This window comes from Microcaecilia unicolor, chromosome 6 (genome assembly GCF_901765095.1).
Source record: "Microcaecilia unicolor chromosome 6, aMicUni1.1, whole genome shotgun sequence".
NCBI lineage: Eukaryota > Metazoa > Chordata > Amphibia > Gymnophiona > Siphonopidae > Microcaecilia > Microcaecilia unicolor.
This window is the reverse complement of record NC_044036.1, coordinates 8,302,316-8,327,362: the sequence shown is the minus strand read 5'-3', so window position 1 is coordinate 8,327,362 and position 25,047 is coordinate 8,302,316. Positions and strand designations below refer to the sequence as shown.

The 25,047-nt window shown below is 45.6% G+C and overlaps 1 protein-coding gene across 4 annotated transcripts in view; it reads left to right on the top strand.

Annotated features, from left to right (window-relative positions):
• Positions 1–25,047, top strand: part of RNF220 (ring finger protein 220) — a 739,925-nt gene that overhangs the window by 653,902 nt on the left and 60,976 nt on the right. For all 4 annotated transcript variants that reach the window (XM_030206266.1, XM_030206264.1, XM_030206265.1 and 1 more), the window contains 4 exons: positions 12,147–12,243; positions 14,539–14,625; positions 17,279–17,334; positions 18,294–18,372. In XM_030206266.1, the coding sequence (XP_030062126.1) occupies positions 12,147–12,243; positions 14,539–14,625; positions 17,279–17,334; positions 18,294–18,372 (319 nt within the window). The remainder of the gene's footprint in view (positions 1–12,146; positions 12,244–14,538; positions 14,626–17,278; positions 17,335–18,293; positions 18,373–25,047) is intronic.

Sequence of the window (25,047 nt, the reverse complement as noted above, 5' to 3'; positions counted from 1 at the left end):
TGCAACGTGCTTAATGTGATTGAAAGGGAGTTAAAATGGTGGTGACCTTTTCAGGAGGAATTAGATTGCCTGCCAAAAGTGGTTAGAAGGAGTGATAACACCAGCTTGAGGAAGCTGTCCAGTCGACTTCAAAGACAGGAGACAGGGATAGGAAAAGCAAGCTAGCAGCAAGCACTATTTAAACTGTGGATCCCACAGGCTGATGGAAGAAAGATTGCTGTCCTCTGTAGATATGAAAGAATGGTGGCAAAGAAGTTCTTGTTGGTTGCACTGTCATACACGTCCTGTTTCTTTTTCTCTGCTTGCAAGCTATGTAAGGGAAGCAGTTAGAAATGTAGGAACTGATTAGCTAAGGCCCAGCGTCAGTTTGGATGCCTGCTAAATAGTGGTCTAACCGTTAAATGGGGTATGTGCACGCCAAGAATTGGTGGGTAGGAGATACAAATTGAGTGATGAGCTTATGAACTCTCAACACCGTACTTGGAGACCTGCTAAATTTAGCACTACTGTAGAGATAGGTGTTAGTCAATGTGCCAACGTGCTATTATTATTTTAACATGGGAGAGAAGACAGTGTCCTTGGGACTCTACCTCCCTACCCTAGTTCCAAAACAGAAAAAGTGCCCCTTCCCACTCAACATGTCAGCTGTTACCCTAGTGTGCAATATTATTCATCGTACAAGGCCACTAAACTGTGCGCAGCATCGGAATTTGCAGGAAGGTGCTGGGTTTCTTCCTGCCTTTAGTACTTGTTATGGTGGGCTCCCAGATTGGTGACTTGGGTTGGCTGGGAAAGCGTCATGTTTTTGATCAGTTCAGGGGAGGCAGAGGAAATAATTTTTTTTTTTTTTTGGGGGGGGGGGGGGGGGGGGGAACCTCCCAGGGAGCCATTTCTTCTAGATTGAAAAGGAGTAATGACAGTTACTTCTAGAAAGTCTAAATAATTGATGAATAGTTACCACAGAGGACCTCGCAGCTTGGAATGACATGACACGCTCTGCACTTTTTCTGGAGGCCAGCGAATTCAGTGCTAATATCCAGATGTATCATGGCATCGCAACTTCATCCTTCATCTTGACGACCTCACCTTCCTACCTACTCAGGACTTTCTTTATTAAAGTTCTTGGTCTCAAGCAAGGAGCAACTCACATAGAAGGTTGTACCTTAGACCTGTGCACTCTGGCACACTATATTCTGACTCTTTGTCTAATATCCAGGTTCACCTCTTCCCTTGGACTGACCACTCATTGCTCACCTTCAGCTTCATTTCAACACCACCCCCTCGTGCACACTTTGCGACAAGAAACTTGAGCCTTGTAACTACTTCGTCACTCATTTCTTCCTCAGGACTGAAGCATGTCGCTTTTTCCAATCTTGCACTAGACAAAGTTATAGCCTGGGATAGTGCCCTCTGTGATGATATCGGTCACCTATTTATCGTGCGAAGGAACCCTGGTTCACAGCACCCCTTTATGATCTCTGCCGATAGTTACAGCAGGCAGAGCGGCGATGGCACCATCTTTCCACTCCAACAACGTTGATAGCTTATAGAACCATGGCCTACAAAAAGTCCCTGTTCTCCACTAAGCAACACTTATTTGGAACACATTTCCACTGCACCAAATATAGCCACACTTTGCAAAGTACTTTCCTCACTAACTGCTTCCCCAAGTGCTCAGCAGCACAGCAACCTGGTTCCCTCGGCACAGACCCTAGCATTTCATTTTGAAAGTAAGGTTTTATCTCTTCACTGTTCTCTACCTACGAGTACTTCGTCCCTGACTGAGTCTCTTCTACTACTACCCGTCAGGAAACTATCTCCAGTTTTGGACCACCCACACAATCCGAGTTGGGTAGGACCCTCCGAGCTCTCAAACCCACCACTAGTGCTCTTGACCCACTCCCTTCTCATCTTGTTAAGACCTGTGCTGATACCTTACTTCTTTTTTTGCATTCCATGATCACCGCCTCATTAGTAGAGGGTTGTATGCCCTCAGCTTGGAAGACAGCACTGCTACAGCCCAAACAGAAAGATCTTCTGGTCATTGTGACAACTATTGTCCCATCTATAATCAGTTGGCTGATTTCGTTGAGCGTACTACTCCACCCTCGGCAAACTGACTTCCAGCCACATCATAACACAGAGACCACCCTCTTGGCTATAATCAATTACATCAAAACTAACATTAGTAATGCTCACTCCACTCTATTGCTCTCTAGTGATCTTACTGCAGCATTTGATAGTGTAGATCATTCACTTTTTTACTACATCTGTCAGACATTGGCCTTAAATGTACTGCACTTTCATGATTTGCCTCCAATTTCGCTGAGCATTCCTATGTGGTTTCTTTCCAGGACTCAGTCTACTCCATATTCCCTTCCCTCTGGCGTGCCTCAAGGTTCAGTATTGTCCCCCCTCATGTTTAACATTTTCCTGGCCCCATTACTATCTCTTCTTAACTCCCTTGGATTTCTTGCCTTTGTATATCCAGAGGACATCCAACTTCTAACCACCATAGAGCCCTCAGATAGTTCCAAGATAAAAAAAAACTCACTTGTGTGTGCTCTTGCTTACACAGCATTGACTGTTACTTAATCCAGATAAATCATGCACTATCTTTTTCTTTTCCAAGCCAGCAGCCATGCCAGTTAGTCCGATTCTTTTACACATTTTTCCAGTTCCTCTAACTAATCAAGTCAAAAGTTTTGGTGTTCTTCTTGACAGTACATTAACATTCACCTGCAAATCTCCTCAGCAATGCGTCAGGCATTTTTTTGTTTCATCTCTGGCGTATTTGATTCATTACACCATTCCTCCTACCTGCTGCAGTAACAGTCCTGGTTCACTCATTTGTCATATCACAAGTAGATTACTGTAGCTTTCTCTATGTTGGCCTTTCTCAATGTGAGATCAGACGCCTACAGCTAATCCAGAATACCTCAATTAAACGTATCACCATACACAAGAAATACGATCATGTCACTCCACTCCTAAAAGATGCAAACTGGCTACCAGTTCCATACCGCATTTAACATAAACTGCTCTTTGTGGTATACAAAATCCAGAGTACAGAAGAACCTTTCTTTCTCTTTGCTGCACTTCTTCTCCCTCATGCTCCCTTTCAATCTTTGCGTTCCTCCTCCCATGATCTTATTACTACTTATTTCTGTAGCGCTACTAGACGTACTCCATGAAATTCCCCTCACAACTATATGTCGCTATGTTTTTTTCAGTACAGGGCCCACAACTCTGGAACTCTCTCCTACAGAGCATAAAAGTAGTCTCCACTCTCTCACAATTTAAAAGTGACCTGAAAACCCCGCCTATTTTTGAAGGCTTATGGAGCTTAGCCTGGAGTTTGACAACCTCATTGTTCTCATCCCACTGTTTTTTCCTCCCCCCCCCCCCTTACTTTCCTTAATGATATTGTAGTTCTCCCCCTTTTGCCTCATGTATTGGTTTGTCCTTGTCTGTATCTATCTCTCTTTTTCCCTTTAGAATGGAAGCCGCTCAGATATCAGTTTGATGGGTGGAATAGTAATCCCGTATTAAACTTGAAACTTGAACTCAGGAGCTGTGGTTTGCTGCTTGAGTGCTTGGTTGGAGTATGTGCATGAGTGAGTGACAATATGCTAGGACTAAATGGATGAGTACATGGAGTGGTTATGAGTAGCTGATGGGGCTCTGTATGAATTAGTGACTGGACACTAATCAATAGCAGGGATCTGAATACAGGGCTTAGAGAGTGGTTGGGGAGAGGTCCGCATGGCTTGATCCATGCAGAGTTATGAGTGGAGGTGGGGGAGGGTGCTCAGTGAGTGCGTGACTGGATGGGAAGTAGTGAGTGCCAGAAGGACTCTGTAATTAATTAGATAGGTGTTTGAATGGCAGGAGGTTACAATGAGTGAGTAAAGAGTGGCTTGAGATAGAGGGACTGTGAGAGGCAGAGAGCTGAGTGAGTAGGTGAATTGGGGTTGTGATTGGTGGGAGAGTTCACTGAGTAGGTGAGGTGCCTATGACCTGGACCGAGGATTACAAGGAAAGCTGAATGAATACCAAGGGCAAACTGAGTTTGTCAACCCATCCAGTCTCCTCCACTCTCTCAACCTGTTCTGTTCCTCCTACCCTTCCCATTCTGCTTCACATCTTTCTCAATCTTATGTTGAAGGTGGAGGTCTCTGAGATGTTCATATCACTTTATTTAAAATTAACAAGGAACATTTTCAAGATTGGAGACCCTGTTTCTGGAACCTGCTTCCAGCAAATCTGAGAGGAGTTGAAAATTACCTTTCGTTTGGCTATTTTCAGCCTGACAGAAGAGGCAATCTAAGCTTGATGGGGAACTAAATGTGTGTTCTTTTGAACTCATGATATCTTTAATTGGTTAATTCCTTAATTGTGCTGTTTTGTAATGTTGACTTTGCTGATTGATATTTGTAACAATTCGGGATAGTATGAGAAGGGGACTAGGTTCTCCAGATGGGCAGATAGAGCCTGTCCTAAAACACAGGAGAAGTGGATGTGGTGCATGTAGCATAAATATCCGTTTTTAGCAAAATAAATGTGGAAAATAGCAATGAGCGCGTATCAGCGTATACTCTTATCTTTACGACCTAGAAATATAACTGTATTATCCCAACGCTGTCACATGACTGGTTTCCCTTGCCAGTTTGGCATTTGGGGAGACAAAAAGCACTGGGAGATTAAGGCGACAGCCTTCGCTCAGTAGCAGCGGTAGCAGGTGTAATTCGTGATGTCGGTCTTTTAGGACATAAATGTTTAGGCCCCTTCTAAAATGGGGAATAAAGATGGATTTTTCTGTCATGCTCTTGTTCTGCCCCCATGCTTTTTCCAGAGGAGCTTATTGGCTTTGTAAAATGGGGACTTAAATGTTTATCTTGCATAAACATCTTAAGTGCTGGTTTATGCATGTTTCATGCGATGAAGCTTCAGTGTACTAAATTTAAAACGAATCGGAGAAAATCTTTCTTCACTTAACGTGTAATTAAACTCTGGAATTCGTTGCCAGAGAATGTAGTAAAAGCAGTTAGCTTAGCGGGGTTTTAAAAAGATTTGGATGGCTTCCTAAAGGAAAAGTCCATAGACCATTATTAAGATGGACTTGGGGAAAATCCACTGCTTATTTCTAGGATCTTGCCAGGGGTACTTGTGATCTGGATTGGCCACTGTTAGAAACAGGATACTGGGCTTGATGGACCTTCAGTCTGTCCCAGTATGGCAACACTTATGTAAGTTCAAGCCAGAAACAAAATTAAATAGGCACAAAATAAGCTAGATGTAGTAACAAGGCATTTCCCCACAAAAGCAAGTCCCTTGCTCTAGCTCACTTTCTGGAGGAATAAGACCAAGCCCATAATTAATCTTGGAGCCCACGAGGGACCTGACTTTATTAAGCCTTCAGAAAAAGCAAGTTCAGGTTGCATCAGGGAATCTTCCAGGAAACAAAAACAGCAGTCTGATATCTTTGCTGCTTAGACCTAAGTGTCCCGGTGTCTCGCCTTACCATACCTTTGCAAGTGAAACACATGATCAAGAAGTGTTGGGGTAGTGGCTAACTGTGTTTGACAGACGCCAACTCTCTGCCTCCGCACTGGATAATTGCATTGTCAACTGTTGAACAAAGTGGCAGGTGACACCACAGCCGATTGATTGTCCGAGCACTGCAGCTCTGAAGACTGTCAGCAACCAATCGATTGAGTTTACAGAAGACACCGTGACTGTATCTGTAACTAATTTCACTTTGAAACTCACAAAATGACCCTGCAGAATCCGTCACCCCCTTCTTTGTCTATCCTTTCCTTTCTGTCTGGCTTTTCCATGGTTCACTGAAAGTTACCGGCAGGCCTGTTCCTTAAAATTTAGGGCATTTGGGGAAGGTGGAAAGAGCCAGGTACCTCCCATCTGGCAGTGGGCCAAATCTATATTTTAGCCTTAAAATTAGCACCAATAAACGTTTCTGTGATGCAAAATATGTCACATCAAACAAAACTCACTAGTTGTGTCTGAACCAAGGGAGGAGGGTCCTGAAGTGTTTATATTTGACTGTACAGGCTCTCTAATAAAATGCAAGGCACTTCCTTGATTCTGTTTTATGTATTACTCTGTTCACATCATGTGTAGAGGGGTAGCCCATCTGCACTGATGTGCGTACCCCAGTAAACAAATATGGTAGCCTCTTTTTTTCCAGAGTCATGTCACCAGTGGCCTAGTTCTTTCTTAACTGGTGAAGCTCTATACAGTATCCGCACCATGCTCATATTCTCATATACTCTTTCCTCTCCAAGGTTTTCAGTTTACCCTTTAAAGTTAGTTGGGCAATATCGCTGTATCTGCTGGAAGGACAGTCTCTCAAGACCCCTAAGACAGGACAGTTCCTAATCTGCTCACCTGATTAAAAGAAGAACAATAATTAAAATCAATATTAAAAAGGAAAAGAACTATAATTTCAATAGGAAAGGTACACATCCAGCAGATAAGCGACCAAAAATAAAACAAATTAAGAGATGGGTAAGAGGTGGTTAAGGACTTTTAATTAGGACCTAAAAGCAACAGAGCCCAGTCCCAGGGGAACAATCGAGATATTAACAAAGGCTTGAGTAAAAAGCCGAGCCTTTAGTTCCGTTTTGAATGCCTTAAAAGAAGGCCCTGCACGAATGTAATTCCAAAAAAGAAGGGGCAGCAAAAAAGCACAATTTCTAGTAAATTCCAGCTGAGTTTTGGACCTGGTAGAACAAGGCGTTGATCATTTCGAGAGCAAAGTAAACGAGCAGGAGAGTAGGGAATAAATAAAGAGGAAGAACCACCCTGTGTGCTTTAGGTAAGAGTAAGAAGTTTGAAGATTATCCGTTGTTGAATAGAACAGATAAAGTAAATTCCAATAATGCTTTGCGCTCTGATTTTTATTCCATTCCTTCAGGCGCTCCCAGGGTGCCTCTGTCTCGATCATCCAAGCACTTGTGTAAGGCATTAGGTGAGGCGATCTATAAACCCAGGTGGTGTGACCTTATCAACAAATGTAAAAACTCAGAACTTGGGCAAGTCACTAAACCCTCCATTTCTTCAAGTTCAAACCTAGATTGTACTGGAAATACTTGACTGTAACCCACCTTCAGCTCCTACTGAAATGGCGAGAGCTGAATGCCAGTAAATAAATATAAGGGAAAAGGAGAACGTTGACAAAGGCCTAGGAATCAATAGATGCAAAACAAGAAGTTGATAAACCAGCCCTCCCGCTTAAAGCAGAGCTTCCTAAAACCCCTCACTGGCCTGTGCCTCCTGATAGGCCTGCGGAGAGCTAGGGGTGGCAGCATGGATGGAAGGTCAGCTTCTGAGGCTGTAACAATGGGGTCACAGGTGGCCACAGAGAGCTTTTTTATAAGCACTGGCTTAAAGACAGGGTTTGGAATTTATTGAGTGTCTGAATGTCGTGTGGGATTTCTCCCCCACCTTTCCCAGAAATATAAAGAACCAACACAAAACCGGCTGGAATTGGCTCCCATGTGTGGAACTAATGCAATCAACTCGAGAGCAGATTTGCTCACTTTCAAGGCCTCAGCCCTAGAGAAGTGTAGTTCAGAGCTTTCACAAGGAGAATGCTTGTGAGAGCTCTGATCAGTAGAAGTCAGCACCTTTCCTGCCTCTCTTGTGCTCTAAGACAGACACAGTATGTGCATAGAAGTAACTCTTCCGATTGCAGAATCAATAACCTGATCAAGTGATTACATTTAACACCGATTTCCTTTCCTCCAGTTGGCCCGAAAAGAGCATTAGCTTGAGAGCAGTGGTTATATGAAATTTCTCTCTTATTCCCGTGTCAGCACTTGCAAATTGATGCCCCACGCCACACACCTCCCCCTCGCTTTCAGCAGCTGCTTGATCTTACCTGCTACCTGTTCAGGGCCCTCAAAGAGGCTGAGTATGATGTTCGGCTGCCTCGAGCTCCACTGCTTCATTTCACACCTCCAGTTCCTCATGGGGAAAATCACTTCCTCCTAGTATGGATTCATTGAAAGTTGTGACATTCTGTGAACCCCTGTCAGTACCTCTTATCGATTTCCTTGATGGGAATCGACTCGGATATTCAAGATTACTTCAATTCTTCTTCCCCTTTTGTTTCCTTCCCGAAAAGGACAGCACACTTACCTTCTGCCAGTGAAACTTTTAGCCAGGGCTGGTAGTGCTGCCTGTGTTCTGCAATTTGACGTTCAAAAGGCGGTGTTGCAGGATAGAGGCCCACAGCTTAGAAAGTGGGCAACCTCCCAGGAGATCCCAAAAGAGGCTCTGAAGTTGGAACGTGAGAAGCCTACATCAAAATGTTTACCTGTGGCCCAGCAACATTGTGCCATGCGGAAGATCCTCTGTTTAATCCCAGGTCCACTGGCTTCCAGTAAATACAGGGTCCAGTTTTAAGTTATTAGTTGTAGCCCATAAAAGCCTGTGATCATGTTCCTTCATATTTGACTTCAATAGTCATTCCATATATTTCAGGGAGAGCTTTATGATCTTTAAATGACCATCATATGGTCATTTCTTCCATTCTCAAAGCTCGTTGGCAAGTAACGAGAGAGAGTGTTCTTCTGGCGTGTACCTTGCCTATGGAACTGCCTTCCTGACGCGATACAGGCAAAATCTTTCCTGATTTTAATGGGGTTTGTTAAAGACCTAATTTTTTTCTCAAGCATTTGAGGGCTTGATGGTTTAGATAAGCTGGTTGACTCTCTGTCTCCATGAAGCTTAGCATTAGATCTTTGTCCTTTTCTAGTCTTGGAACGAATGTCTAGGCCTTTCCTGTTAATAGCGTTCCTTTCTTATGTGTTTTTATGTAATTTTATACAATTGTAGACCACTGTGACCTGCAGAAGCCAAGCGGTATAGCAAATTTTAACAAATATAAACACTCCTTAGCTGCCTAGGTCAGCTTGGCACTGCGGAAGCAGCATTCACAGCTCCTGTGAGGGAGGAGAGGTTGGAGTCAGCACCACTCAAGGCTTTTCCATTCCTTTCCAAATGTTAGGTATTATTAGGAAAGGAATGGAAAACAAAAATGAGGATATTATAATCCCTTTGTATCGCTCCATGGTGCAACTGCACCTTGAATATTGTGTTTAATTTCTAGTCGCTGCATCTCAAGAAAGATATAGTGGAGTTAGAAAAGGTGCAGAGAAGGGCAATGAAAATGATAAAGGGGATGGGACGACTTCCCTATGAGGAAAGGCTAAAGCAGCTAGGGCTCTTCAGCTTGGAGAAAAGACAGCTGAGGGGAGATATGATAGAGGTCTATAAAATAATGAGTGGAATGGAACGGGTAGATGTGAAGCGTCTGGTTATGCTTTCCAAAAATACTAAGACTAGGGGACATGCAATGAAGCTTCAAATTAGTAAATTTAAAACGAATCAGAGAAAATGTTTCTTCACTCAATGTGTAATTAAACTCTGCAATTTGTTGCCAGAGAATGTGGTAAAGGCGGTTAGCTTAGCGGAGTTTAAAAAAAGGTTTGGATGGCTTCCTAAGGGAAAAGTCCATAGACCATAATTAAATGGACTTGGGGAAAATCCACTATTTCTGTGATGAGCAGTATAAAATGTTTTGTACTTTTTTGGGGATCTTGCCAGGTATTTGTGACCTGGATTGGCCACTTTTGGAAACAGGATGCTGGGCTTGATGGAATTTTGGTCTTTGCCAGTATGGCAATACTTATGTACTTATGGTCTTTATCTACCTACGTATTTCTGTGTTTCTGTATTTAGTGAAAAGGCACATTAAATTTGAAAACGAACTGAAGGTTCCAAAAAAATGGCCCAATTCTTTTGTATAGGAGAAGCATAGAAACATGTATCTATACATATACACTCACCCCCCCCCCCCCCCTCCCCGGAAATAATGTCATATAGGCAGACTGCAACTGCTTTTCCTGGTCAAAGGCTCTTACTGTAGTGACTGGACTGGGTGGGGTTTTTTTTTTTTTTTTTTTTTGGAAGAGGAGGGCAGATGCATATAAAGTAGAGGAGAATTCACCAAGTAGCAACGGATGAAAGCTTTTAGATTCAAATCCCAGCCCTAAGTACAAACGAGCAAAAGAAAGTGTTAGGTAAGGAGAGGGTGGAGTACATTAAACATTTTGAATTGTGTATGATGATTCTTTGATAAGAGCCATCCAAGGAGACGTAAAAAGAGAGGCTGTGTATGGTTACTTCTGATGGGCAACGGAAAAGGGCAAGCTTTGTAGTAAAAAAAGAGAAAAAAAAAAACAAAAATCCAGGAGCTTTTCATGGTGAATTTTGGTAGCTATATCATTATTTATTCCTGTTTTGTCCTAAGGCTGGAATGAGTCTGTGTTCTGCTTACACTGACCCCTGGGCAGTGTCCCGAGTATGTTTGCTGTTCTAGTCAGTGGGGAGGCATTAGTGGGATAGGGATGAAGCCCTGTGTCACGTTGAGGCGAGCTGAAAGCGACTGCTGCGCTTCTCACTGTAAAGAGTACTGTAGGCTGGCAGGGTAAGTTATCTTGATAGATACACTCTGATCAATGGCAGAGTTTGTCTCCCAAACAGTCAGTTTAGAGAGGTGGCATGTCGGACCTGCGTGTAAGAGTGATGAGGAAGACCAGCTTGGAGAACTGGATGTCGACAGCAGTGGCACTACTACTACTACTATTTAGCATTTCTATAGCGCTACAAGGCATACGCAGCGCTGCACACCGTGAGGGGCAGCAGTTTTCATTCTTTTTTGCTAGCGGCTCCCTAAGCTGGGCTTCAGTTGTTCTGTGCATTGCAGTGACCTGGTGCCGTCCCTGAAAGCGGCGTTTGCTACTTTTAGCTGGTAGCAGACTGAGCACAGACTGTAAATCCTTGGCATGCATAGGGAGGACAGTACTACCAGGGTATCAGCAGGTCATGGTTTTGGACATTGGAATTCTATTCTGGATTCTTACTGCTGCTGGAACATTTTTTTGTATTTTGTCTGTCCTCCGCACAGCTGGTCCCCTTTATTATGGAACCATCATATACAACCTGGCTGTGCTCCGCTCCCCATCTGCACGTCAGAATACCATCATGCAGGTTGTGTCGTATCAGTTGCTCTGTCTGCCAGTACCCCTCAACAGTTTATGCTTGAAAACCATTCTCCTATACGAAAGTCCAAGACTATTTTGCACTTTCTGCCCCATTACGCCTCTCTCTTCTCTGTCAGTGCTGCTGTTCCTGGAGCTGGAAGCATTCTGCCCTGAGAAGTGGCAGATGGGGATCCTCTGGTGTCACCTTCGCAACTACACCGTTATCCAGGAATCGGCTCTGTATCCAGGCTGAGCTAGTTCAGTCCTCAAATATTTGAGCAGCTGCTCTGGCTTGGAGGCGATGCTGGAAAATGAGTCGGCTGCTCCAAATTCAAGTTGCTCTTTTAAAGACGGCTGCTGGGTCCCCGGCAGCTCCAGGATGGTCCAGTATGTGGTGCTGGTTCCTGAGTTGAATGTTCTTGCCACCATATCCAAATCCTGTATGGTAAGGTTTGGAAATGAGGGCTAGCGCCCAGCAGAGTGAGACTTTCGCCCTTATGTACATTCTGGGCAGTGCGTTTTTTCCAGCGAAAAAGGTGCCAGTGCTCAAATTCCAGGCCACCTTTCAGGGGTGGGGTGATCACTGAGGGACCCACCCCACAATGGCCAGGCCCTCTACAACCAGTCACAGAATTTATGACAAGGCAGAATTGGCGTGTAGAGCCTGAATTCTTTCATTAAAACTTGTGGTCAATGGGTCAATTTTAGCAGACAATAGAAAAGGTTCTGGTACTCAGTACCCCCCAAGTACCCCCTCAAAAAAAGCCCTGATTCTGGGTGTGTAAAGCACAGATTTGAGTGTTAGGAGCCCAGTAAGTGGCACCGGGCTTTGTTTTTAAGGTTTGTTTCTCACTGCACATTGTGATGTCATTGGGCATCATTAAAGCTGCCTCACCATTGGTCAGTGTCTCGTGGCTTGGCGCTGATGCACTAACTGTGTTATATGGCAAACATTTAATAAGTCATTTTTTGCATGATAGATTTTGCATGTGGCTATTAGACTTGTGATACGCCAGCCTTGTGCAAGTCTGGGGCTCTCCCCGCTAATGTTTGTGTGCTATTATTTCCTGCTAGGCTCTGGCTTCATCATGTGCAGCAGCAAAGAGAACCACGACAGTGATGCTGATCTGGATGTGGATGGAGATGACACACTGGAGTATGGGAAGCCACAGTATCCTTTTAGCAATTCTCCAGTGCACGCCCCCTTCCTGCCCTCAGCAGAGACCCCCAAGAGCCTGCGGGCAGGTGGTACTGGCAGCCACGCGAGTTTGACTCCATGTCATGTCACCTCCCTTTGCCTCTGTGCATTCTTCTGTCATTGATGGTAGATTTGTCATTATTATCCTCTCACATCATCTCTCTGCAGGAGTTTCGTGTGTCTGTTGGAGAAAGCTGTGTGTCCTGTGGAATGGTCTGGTCCTCTGACATGGACAGTGGTAGGAATCTGATTCATGAAAGTCTTTTTCTTTGCTGACACATTTACCGTTGCCATTTTGTATAGTTCCAGAGTGCTTTACCAGTCTGTTTGAAAATTGTCCCCTCTCTCTGCATTCCTAAGGGTGTGTTTAGGTCTAGGGAAAAAAAAAAGTGTGTGCATAGATGCCATGCAAATATTCAAATCTTCATGCTTAAAGTTTCCAAAAAGCAGGCACAAGTGGCTACTGCAAACATCAAAAAGAAAATGCATTCATATTTTTGATAAAGGGTACATGCAATTTTTATCCCACTGTGGACAGTTCAAATCTTGCCTTGCTTTATAGACTGAACTCCTGCTTACTGCAGCCTCACGGACTCTGAGCCCTCCACACCAGAGGTGCTGAATAGTTTGACATTTGACATCTCTTGGTGTAGGTAAACTAGAGTTAGTGTGTTCAGCCAGGAGGGGAGAGACTGCTGCCAGTCTGACATCTCTGCTGGCCAGGGAGTGACACTGATAGTGTCATCGGCTCTCAGGCCATCAAGGACCCTTGAGTTTCTTTGACATGTTATTCGGGGAGGGGGAGTTAATAATTGTCTATATGTGTATCTTTTCCTGGAGCCTGTGTTCTTTGTGGACACCCCCCGCCCTTGCAATGTCCTATCAGATAGATGGTCACAGTGCAGGCAGTCTAAGACGCACCCTGGGGTCAAGCATGCTCCTCATAGGGACCTTTTAAATTTAAGAAGTACTTAAGTTTTACCATTGATATGTGTACAGCAGGCTAAACCCTTGTGAGAGAGCTGCAGCTGTGTTAAAGAAGGGCAAAGCCAGACTTTGGCGGGGGGGGGGGGGGGGGGGGGGTCCAGAGCCTGAGGTGAGGGAGCACATTTTAGCCCCTCCCCCGCCATTGCCCCCCCTCCCCCCCGCCGCCTACCTTTGCTGGCGGGGGACCCCAACCCCTGCCAACTGAGGTCCTCTTCTTCCGGCGCGAGGCTTCGTTCTGTTTCTGTGAGTCTGCCGTGCAGGATGTCAGACTCGCAGAAACAGAACGAAGCCTCGCACCGGAAGAAGAGGACCTCGGCTGGCAGTGGTTGGGGTCCCCTGCCAGCAAAGGTAGACAATGGTGGGGCAGAGTTGGCGACGGGAGGGGGGGGTCAAGAGGGTCGTCAGCAGGGGGGTCCAGGGCCAAATCTACGGGGGCCCAGGCCCCTATGGCCCCACATAGCTACGCCACTGTGTAAAGTAAAAGTTTTTAAGGTAATGTAACAGTACACTTGGGCCTTCCAGTAAGCACTACTACTACTACTTATCATTTCTATAGCGCTACTAGACGTACGCAGCGCTGTACTTGAATATGAACAGACAGTCCCTGCTCGACAGAGCTTACAATCTAATCAGGACAAAGACGTTCTCTTGTACGTAGATGGACCTCCTGCTGTTGAAGTGTGTCCCACTGTCCTAGAGCAGCAAAACTGCAGTTGGCGTATCTTCCCCAGAGCAGTAGACTGAAGCACATCACTGACGGCTCCCTCACTCCTAGTATGAAGTGATAACCCTCAGCTGCACTAATGCCCTCTTCAGTGTTGACTTGGATCTAAAACTTTGCGTTTTGCTGTGGCAGTTTCCATCCTACTAATTTTGAGCAGGCAGGGTGTCCTTTAAATTGCCACTTTAAAACTGCTTGGAAAATCGTGAATCACATAATTGGTGGTCAGCATGACAGGACCTGAATTCCTGTTTTCTCTGGCTGCCCCATATCCCTCAGTTCGTTACAGATCCCCGTTACAACTGGTGGCAAGACGGTTTTAACTTTCCAGCCTCTGACCCAATCAGAGCTCAATGGCTGGAAACGTTCCTAGAGCTCATATCATTTGAAACCCTGGCGCTCGGAACATTCTTCCCGGGTTCTAAACAGTCAGCCGTCTAACCCTGGAGGCATCTGCTGCGTTGGGCTGCCCCTGCACCGTACACTCTCTGCTCTGGGGAATGTTGAAATAGGATAGGGTACTGTCAAACTCTGCCTTTCCCTTAACTTTCTGTGTGCAGGTACACGGAGGCCGACATTATCCCATGCACCGGGGAAGAGCCAGGCGAAGCCAAAGAGAGGGAGGCGCTCCGAGGTGCTGTTTTAAAGTAAGCACGCACAAACCCTTTCCGTTCTGTTTATTCAAAGAGGGTAATTTGCAGCAGCAAGGTAACCACATAAAATTAAATGAGTAAGCTGTATGTTTTAACTTTCCCCTGGGTTTTCAGTCATCCTGTTCAACCAAGGGCATCACTAAAAATACACTCATAAACTTTAAATGGATAAAGTTTTATAGCACTATATGTGCAACTGACTTGGATGGCTTAAGTTATCCAGTGAGCAGCTCAATGTCGCTGCTTATCAGTTTCCTTTTAGCACTGTTCCCGGACCGCCAAAAATCACATCTGAAATGAAAACTGAGAACTTGTGACCATTCCCTTCTGGGACCTGTAAGACCTTGGAAGCCCATATGCGATGGCCTTTCAAGCTGTGTGCATGCCATAGCCGCCGAGAAGGGGGGACAGGGGGGACAAAATTGCCCAGGCCTCCAAGGGGGGCCCAGCGCCACAGCCCCACCCGCCCTCCGTTGTCGACCGTCTGCCCCCTGCATTGAAATGGCAGTCTCACCTCAGTGAAAGCAGCGCTGCAGGCAGCAGAACGCCTCCCTTCGGGCCTCCTTCCCTCCCTGTGCCCCGCCCTCGCGGAAGTTACGTCAGACAAGGGCGGGACACAGAGAGGGAAGGAGGCCCGAAGGGAGGCGTTCTGCTGCCTGCAGCGCTGCTTTCACAGAGGTGAGACTGCGATTTCAATGGAGGGGGTGAGTGGCGGCGGTGACCTTGGAGGGGGGAGCAGTGGCTGCTGCGACCTCGGGGGGGGGGGTGGAGGGAAGGAGCGGTGGCGACCTCGGGGGGGGGGGGGGGGAGGGGGGAACGGTAGCAGGGACGGGGCCCCGGGTCCGGCCCAGTCTCTCGGCGGCCCTGGTACATACAGTGGGGGAAATAAGTATTTGATCCCTTGCTGATTTTGTAAGTTTGCCCACTGACAAAGACATGAGCAGCCCATAATTGAAGGGTAGGTTATTGGTAACAGTGAGAGATAGCACATCACAAATTAAATCCGGAAAATCACATTGTGGAAAGTATATGAATTTATTTGCATTCTGCAGAGGGAAATAAGTATTTGATCCCCCACCAACCAGTAAGAGATCTGGCCCCTACAGACCAGGTAGATGCTCCAAATCAACTCGTTACCTGCATGACAGACAGCTGTCGGCAATGGTCACCTGTATGAAAGACACCTGTCCACAGACTCAGTGAATCAGTCAGACTCTAACCTCTACAAAATGGCCAAGAGCAAGGAGCTGTCTAAGGATGTCAGGGACAAGATCATACACCTGCACAAGGCTGGAATGGGCTACAAAACCATCAGTAAGACGCTGGGCGAGAAGGAGACAACTGTTGGTGCCATAGTAAGAAAATGGAAGAAGTACAAAATGACTGTCAATCGACAAAGATCTGGGGCTCCACGCAAAATCTCACCTCGTGGGGTATCCTTGATCATGAGGAAGGTTAGAAATCAGCCTACAACTACAAGGGGGGAACTTGTCAATGATCTCAAGGCAGCTGGGACCACTGTCACCACGAAAACCATTGGTAACACATTACGACATAACGGATTGCAATCCTGCAGTGCCCGCAAGGTCCCCCTGCTCCGGAAGGCACATGTGACGGCCCGTCTGAAGTTTGCCAGTGAACACCTGGATGATGCCGAGAGTGATTGGGAGAAGGTGCTGTGGTCAGATGAGACAAAAATTGAGCTCTTTGGCATGAACTCAACTCGCCGTGTTTGGAGGAAGAGAAATGCTGCCTATGACCCAAAGAACACCGTCCCCACTGTCAAGCATGGAGGTGGAAATGTTATGTTTTGGGGGTGTTTCTCTGCTAAGGGCACAGGACTACTTCACCGCATCAATGGGAGAATGGATGGGGCCATGTACCGTACAATTCTGAGTGACAACCTCCTTCCCTCCGCCAGGGCCTTAAAAATGGGTCGTGGCTGGGTCTTCCAGCACGACAATGACCCAAAACATACGGCCAAGGCAACAAAGGAGTGGCTCAGGAAGAAGCACATTAGGGTCATGGAGTGGCCTAGCCAGTCACCAGACCTTAATCCCATTGAAAACTTATGGAGGGAGCTGAAGATGCGAGTTGCCAAGCGACAGCCCAGAACTCTTAATGATTTAGAGATGATCTGCAAAGAGGAGTGGACCAAAATTCCTCCTGACATGTGTGCAAACCTCATCATCAACTACAGAAGACGTCTGACCGCTGTGCTTGCCAACAAGGGTTTTGCCACCAAGTATTAGGTCTTGTTTGCCAGAGGGATTAAATACTTATTTCCCTCTGCAGAATGCAAATAAATTCATATACTTTCCACAATGTGATTTTCCGGATTTAATTTGTGATGTGCTATCTCTCACTGTTACCAATAACCTACCCTTCAATTATGGGCTGCTCATGTCTTTGTCAGTGGGCAAACTTACAAAATCAGCAAGGGATCAAATACTTATTTCCCCCACTGTACTAGCTAAAAGGAAGGAGTTGTGAGCTGAGCGCAGGTGCACGAGGGCAGTTAGTGTACAGATCAGTGCTTTGTGGTGAACTGGTTTACTGCATGTGGGTGGGGGTCTCCATCATTTCACGTCAGAACTAGGGGCTACAGCTTTATTATGGTGTCTTTTTCTTTTTTTTCTTTCTTTAGCGGTGGAACACCTAGTACCCGAATAACGCCGGAATTTTCCAAATGGGCCAGCGACGGTGAGTGCTGAAAAGTGTGGATTGCGTTGCTTTTACTTTCCTATTTTGTTTTCCCAGGTTCATCCTTCAGCTGCTTAGCTGATCCTGTTTCCAAAAGACATTGTGTGGGGATTGTTCTATAAGCTGTGAGAGGGATGAGCTTACGTGAGGGACAGGAGGGCAAAGAGCAAGGCAGATCCCTAAAACAGATTAGAGAAAACAAAAACACACTTTGTATTTCCATGAGGTCTGTTCTGAGTTCTTTGTAAGCCACATTGAGCCTGCAAAAAGGTGGGAAAATGTGGGATACAAGAGCAATAAATAAATAAATAAAGACTGAAGTCAAGGAGAACAGTAAGAAGAGTCTTAGAGGTTTGGTTATACAGTAACATAGTAAGTGACGGCAGATAAAGACCTGAACGGTCCATCCAGTCTGTCCAACACTTAAATCAACAGTGAATGTGAGATTATATACTTGATCATGGTGTTTCTTTGGTGTTTCTGGGACATAGACCGTAGAAGTCTGCCCGGTTCTATCCTTATGTTCCAACTACTGGAGTTGTCGTCAAAGCCCACTCCAGCCTATCTGAATCCATTACGTCATTTACGGGACACAGACTGTAAAAGTGAGGGACAGGAGGGTGAAGGATGGCACTCCGAGGCTCACGTCAAGTCACCAAACCTTTTGCACTTGCTCTCTTTTTCTCATTGCAGATGGAATGGAAAGTGGAGGCTGCCACTGGCCTCAACTTTTTCATAAGTCTGGTGTCCACTGAGGCTGGCAGAGAGAAAGACTGGTTGCCGCTACTATGCAAGCCCTTGCTAGCTCTCGAGCAGTGTAGAGAAAGTGTCTTGAAGGAGGCCTCCTTCAGTCCATCTAGGGTTACTGAGAGTCCATTAGGCATGCCGTCGGGGGTGGAAGAGGATACAGATGGGAAGAAACTATTCTGTGTAATAAAATGCTGCTTTCTCTCTTCCAGAAATGCCTTCAACGAGTAATGCAGAGTGTAATAAACTGGAAGCAATGCCGAAGACATGTAAGAACAGTGACATTGAAAAGTAAGTAAGACGTCTTTTCTGTTGAGTGTTAGCTGGGCCACGTGGTGTGCCTTCATGTTTAAATGACAGTGCTGGTCCCCATCCTTTTTCCTCAGTTTCATTCAGATCTTTAAGAGGCCCCTTGAAGTGTGTAAAGCTGCTTGATGTGATTTGATTTATTGACTCAGTATACCACTTAGTACAACAGTAGTAAACTGGCTTACAAAATAAAATTAATATATAATTAAACATTTAAAAACAGAATAGCAGTTCAGTCAGATACATAATTCATCTTCCCAAAAACATGCATTCTTTGGTTAAGAAAAAAATTTGAGAACAGTACCCGACACAAAAGTTTGCTCAAACAGCCAAGTCTCCAAAGGGACACACATTTAGAAATACTCCTGGAATTAAATGAATCCAGTATCTTGCCCAAAAACTTAGCTGAAATAACCAAGTGGCCAGAGCTTTCTCAAAGGACAAGTATTTAGACGTGATCCATAATTCACATGGCGAGGAGTTCAGTGGAAAGGCCCGGCATAGCTAAAGGTGCTGTTTCTAGTGGTTATGTGTTAGCTTGCATCAACTGCTACCGCACAAGCACGCCACCTGTCAACATAGTGTTGTGTAGCGCATACAAATTCCTGCGTTAATTACGTGGTATTACAAGGGGGCAGGAACTAGGCAGAGAATGGGCGAGGGCGGCATGTTTGCTGTTAGCGCCCGTGCTGTTAGCGCCTTTGTGCTAATTGCAGCCAAGTTTCATCATGCCAATGAAGTTTACGGTGTGGTAATTGCAGAGAGTGTGCTGGGCACCCCACCCCCCCACCCCCAAACAATTACTTCACAGCGTTTGCATTTAGCGCATTTAAATGTTTGCTGTTAAAGGCACGCTAAGCGCAACAACTTAGTTCACTTCAGTAAAAGACCCCCTAAGTGTGTTCTCTGCACTCTTCCTTCACTGCTTCTACTCCTAAACTCGTGCACATAAGAGAGAGTTTGCTTTCTGAATCTTACACACTGGGAACGTAAATAGGAGGTTTCAGAAAACTGACTTCTGTGTAAAATTGACAAGATGTTGATCAGGAAGAGCTAGGATTTCTGATGTAAAAGCTTTCTCAAAAAAGTGAAGGGTCGATATTGAAAGCAATTTAACCAGCTGGAAACGGCTCCTGACCAGTTAAATCGCCTGATCGGGGTTAACTGCTCATTTTCAGCAGATCTTAACCGGTCAGTGCCGCTGCAGAGATGCCAAGGGTGAACCATCCCAAAGAGTGAGATTTTTCAGGCGGTACATCCAGGGTGTAAATCTAGAATGATTTAAGTGTAGCGTTACTTTGCAGATGAATCAAAGCAGAATGAAATGATATTGGCTTTTCTTTGGAGCCTCTGAAAGAATGCAAAGTGGGGAGCTATTTTTATACATTTTGGGGGCTGAAATGATCTTCCACCCTGTAATTAATTCAGAGCACATGTACTTGCAGTAAAGAGAAAAGGCACAGGGCAAAGGGAAGCAGTAGGCAGGAAGGTGTGCTCAGATTTCTTTTACTTCTTTCGGGCTTCCCTCTCATGAAAGCAGTGATCGGGATCAGTTCACTGGTATTGAAGTTCTGGTGAGTAAGAAATAGAGCTCAGAGAGTGAGAGAGCTTTCAAACGAGTGTGACACACACCTAATGAGTGAGACTTGACATCTCTGCCGCTGAAGCAGAATGAAAACTGGACATTTGGGGGGGGGGGGGGGAATCAGCACTTGTCTGGTTAAGTGCCGATATTCAACTGGCCAGGTTAACGGCATAAATAGGACCGTATAAAAATCGGTCTTGCCTTTATGCAGTTAAGTGCTGAGTATTGAACATCCAGCTATGTGTTAGCCGGCTCCGCAAACCCGAAATTCAATGCCAGTGCATTGAATATCCGGGTTTTAAAGCGGCAGCAGTCGGCAAAATGCTAAATTTTGGGCCCTGGAAAATGGCTGGAGAGGAAAGTGTGACGCACCCTTTTCCAGTCGCTCAGCCACCTGCCTGAGTAGCAGCAGTTTGGATAAGGTCATAGTTCCAAGACTTCAGGCCGCCCTTCTGATCAAAAGCTATTAAGCGATGATGTGAAGTGCAGGCCTCTTGCTCCCTAGCCCAAAGACGGCTGTGACGTAGGGGTTCTCGTAACACGGATCAGAGCTGGGGAGTATCCAGCAGGAGAAGAAAGCAGAGGGCCAGTCGTCCTAGGCGAATGGTTCCTTTTCCAGCGCTGAGCTGTGATATATGGTGCCCTAGCCCGGCAAGCTAAATTGATTCATCTCCACCTTCTGTTTCTTAATCTGGAGCTAAATTGGTTTCATTTTTCTTGTTTTCAGTGACTGTAGCAAGTTTTTTTAGGCAGAAATCTCCCAGCATCATTTTTCATAACTCTTTAATCTCTGCTTTTGAAGTCCTGCTGTTATTGATTGGCGGGTTAAAGAACATGCAGGCTCTGATTAGCATTTTACAAGAAATGTTTAGAAGGCTGTGGTTTATCACCTGTGTCAGCAGCTCTCCATTAGAACAATGGGTATTAGCTGCTGTTGTAAGATTTAGCCCTCACCCCACCCCAGAGCGTGGTGATGAATGCTCACTAAATGTTTGTAATGAGCAGCAGCGGCATTATGCATGACTCTGGGCTGACCCGCTCGTTTCTGGAGGATGTTTTAAAGCACCAATATTCACGCCACTGCTGAAAATATGAACTTTTTCGCTATAAATTGACTTTCTCTTTTCATCTGCTGTGCTGTCTTGCAGATTGTGCAAGTAGTTTTAATCTGTGGGATCTACAGCAGTAAAAAAACCAAATGTGCGTGCAGTTTTTGCTTTCTTACTTGCCCAATAAACAATTATCCACAAAGGTTTGTGCTTTTTTTTTTTCTCTCTCTACATTTAATTTTCCCTTTGGAAATTTACACACAGGGGCCCTTTTACAAAGGTGTGGCAAAAAGTGGTCAGCGGTACTGTGGGCGCGTGTATTGGACTTGCACTGGACCATTTCTCCAGTGCGTCTGGGGAAAATGGGGGGGGGGGGGTTAGGGTCAGGGAATGGACGTGCGGCAAAATGAAAACCAGCAGACGTCTATATACGGCCTGCGCTCTTAACTCCACCCATTGACTTAGTGGTAAGGGCTCACGCGTTACCCACACAGCAACCGTCCCAGGGGCGTAACTACGTGGGGCCACGGGGGCCTGGGCCCCTGTAGATTTGGCCCTGGACCCCCCTGCTGAAGACCCTCCCGCCGCCAACCCGCTGTCTACCTTTGCTGGCGAAGGACCCCAACCCCTGCCAGCCAAGGTCCTCTTCTTCTTGCGCTTGGCTTCGTTCAGTTTCTGACGGGGATGTCAGAAACTGATTGAAGCCAAGCGCAGGAAGAAGAGGACCTCGGCTGGCGGGGTTGGGGTCCCCCACCAGCAAAGGTAGGCGGCAGCGGGGGAGGGTTGGCGGCGGGAGAGGGTCGTGGGCAGGGGGGGTGTCAAATTTGGCGGGGGTGGGGTCGACAATGGCGGCGGGGTTGGAGGCACCGGGGAGGGGGCTAAAATGTGCCCCCTCACCTCGGGCCCTGGACCCCCCTCCAGCCAAACTCTGGCTACACCCCTGAACCATCCAGCGCACGCCAACTGCCAATTACCACTGGAAACGCCCCAGCAGTAGAAAATAGCAAATTATTTTCTACCGTGTGTTTTTGGCATTCGCCAAATTCTGAATTACCGCCAGGCGCACTGCTAGCCGGGCAGTAACGCCGATTTGATGGACCTTATGTGCCTTTATAAAAAGGCCCCACAGTTTTGCTTTGTCACTAAGGGCCCAATTTACAAAGGAATTTAATGGCCGTCTTGGCGTGTAGTGACGCTAAAAACACTATTGCACCTTTGTAAAAGGATGCCCTTAGCTCATTCTTTGCCTGCCCCAGGGGAACACCATGGTATAACATGGGCAAAAAGATCCACTTTTTAAAAGAGGAAATAATACTCAAAGCCTCGTCCACTTTTGCCTTCAATATGTTTTATTTTGTGGAGTTCTACGCGTTTTGTTTATTTATTTATGCGTTCTTGTATCCCACTGTTATCCAAATGCAAGTTTCAGTTCATAGTGGCTTACAATTTACATTTAAGGTGAGAATTATAATATGTTTTGAAATAGAGGCTAATACTCTTTATGGGTAATTTTATAAGAGATCCCAGTATGTACATAAGAGAAGCCAATTTTCAACAGGGAAGGTATGTGCATGTCTAATCCATAGAGAGTTTGCTGCACATTTATACCTGTTAAGTGTTCGCACGTTTCCCAGCTTCTATGAACAGAACGCTATCTCATCCTGCTCTGCAGAACTTTATGGGCATATACTTTACCCACATGTAGTCTGGGCAGTTTTAAAAGAAAATGGTCCAAAAGCATTATAGTCAAAACTTTAATAGACAATTAAGCCAGCATCCAGTAAAAACGTAAGTGAGGTATCGTACATTCTGAAAAATACTTGTCTTGTAATCATTTTACCCTCGAAAAAAAGAAAATGATCCAAAAGCAAACGCAGATAAATCAAGTGATATTGAATGCTTTTTCTCAATTACGAGTATTAAAGGGAATGATACCAGCAAGCGATTTGCATACAGTTCTGCAGAGCTTGGTACTTTTGCGATTAGATTATTGTAATTCCCTTTATTTGGCCGTGCGGCGGGGAGCCCTTACTGCCGCTCATTGAGGTGGCGATAACGGCTCCCAAGGTAACTGGCAGTAACCGGGCAGCGAGCGGCAATGCTTGATTGCTGCCGGGTTACCGTCACGCAAGCCGTTTCTGGGGGTTTTCTTTTTTTCTCTTGGAAACGGTACGCACTCAGGGCAGAACTGCCACCAGCAACAGTCCCAATTTAGCGTTCGGTAAGCCTGCGTTGGGCTTACCGAATGCCAACGCTTTGTAAAAGGACCCCCTAAATACCTTTAAGGATTTAAGGGGTAAGGAAGAAGCACTGTGGCTTAATCTGGAAAGAGGGAATGAAAAATGTTTTTACATTGGTGTGATTTACAGGCCTCCTTCACAGTCTGAAGAAATGAGCAGAGGTTTAATTGAAGACATTCACAAGATAAGCTAGGGAAAGGGAAAGTGGTGCTTATAGGTGATTTCGTTAGCCGTGCGTTGATTGCTGTGTCCCTGGTGTGAGGTTGTCTAGAAGTAAGGAGATCTTAGATTCTCTACGGGGAAAAGTGTTCCAGCAGTTTGTAATGGAACCACGGGCGGGACTGATAGTGGTCGGGGCCTCTGGGCAGTAAGGGTCATTGGACCCCCCCCCCCCCCCTCCCCAGCCACTGCCTGCCATTGTGCCGCTACCCCCTCCCGCACGCCACCACCCTTCCCGGTCTTACCTTGAAGGGCCCTAGTGATCTAGCGGCTTCTTTGGGGGCAGGAAAGAACCCCAGTCTTTCCTGCCTGCTATCGCTACTGTTCCTGGCCGGTGCCGCCACCACTGCATCTTTCAAAAATGGCTGCCGAGAATTATCGCAGTAGTCTCGCGGGTCTCGGCAGTCTCACAAGACTTCTGCACGAAAGTAGCAGCAGCCATTTTTAAACACGCTGGCGCCACCATGCAGAGTAGCGATGATAGGCAGGAAAAAGTGGGGTTCTTTACTGCCCCTGCAGAGACCACTAGACCACCAGTGGCCCTTCAAAAAAAAACAGGGAGAGCTATAATATGTGTCAGCAATCGGCCAGTGCCTCTGGGCCATCGGATACTGCCTGAATGGTCAGTCCGTCCCTGAATGGAACCTGCTAGATCTGGGTTGTATGAATGGGCAGAGTTTTTCTAATATTGTAGTGGTGATCATTTGGCATTTAGTGGTCACCAGATGGTGTGAGTCAATATTAAGACAGGTGTGGAGAGGGTTCATTCAAAAATAATGGTTCTAGACTTCAAAAAAAAAAAAAAAACCCCAGCTTTGTTGGGATGGGGGATTTACTTCAAGGAGTTGTAATCTGGGAGTATCGGGTAAAAAATGAAGAGTGAGCTCTCGGGGGGAATAGTCACCATTATATGGTGTCCCGCAGGGCTTCCCATTGTCCCTAATTTTATTTAACATTCTCATGGCCCCTTTGGGACATAGGTTGGAGGCTTTGAGGCTGCATCCGTTCATTTATGTGGATGACAACTGCATTCATCCCTTTAGATGGAGAAATTTCATACATAACAACTAAGATCAAAGAGATACTGGATTGTCTGAATCTTGGGCAAGGTCTACCAAAGTGAAAATGAATACTGAAAAGACCAAGTTTTTTGCTTATTATTCATCCTCGAAACCCAAATCTAACTGCTAACTTTGTAACTGACGGAACTACTTATTAAGTTAGTCACAATTGAAAATACCTTATTGAGCACTCTGTCCTTTGAGCCTTCTGTTCATATGTTATCGATCAAGATGTTTCATCTCCTCTGGGGGTTAAGACATATACGGTCATATTTTAAAACTGACGTATTTCGTCTGTTAGTACGGACACTTAGACTGTCGTAATGTCATTTACGTGGGATTCCCTGCAGCCATACGCAGGCAACTTCAATTATTACAAAATACGGCAGCTTGTTTGATTTTTAAGACTTTTAGGTTTGAAAGTGCCAGATCGCTCCTAGTAAGTCTTCACTGGCTACCTATTGAGGTCCACTCAAATCTTAAAGCTATGTCTGTTTTTTCTT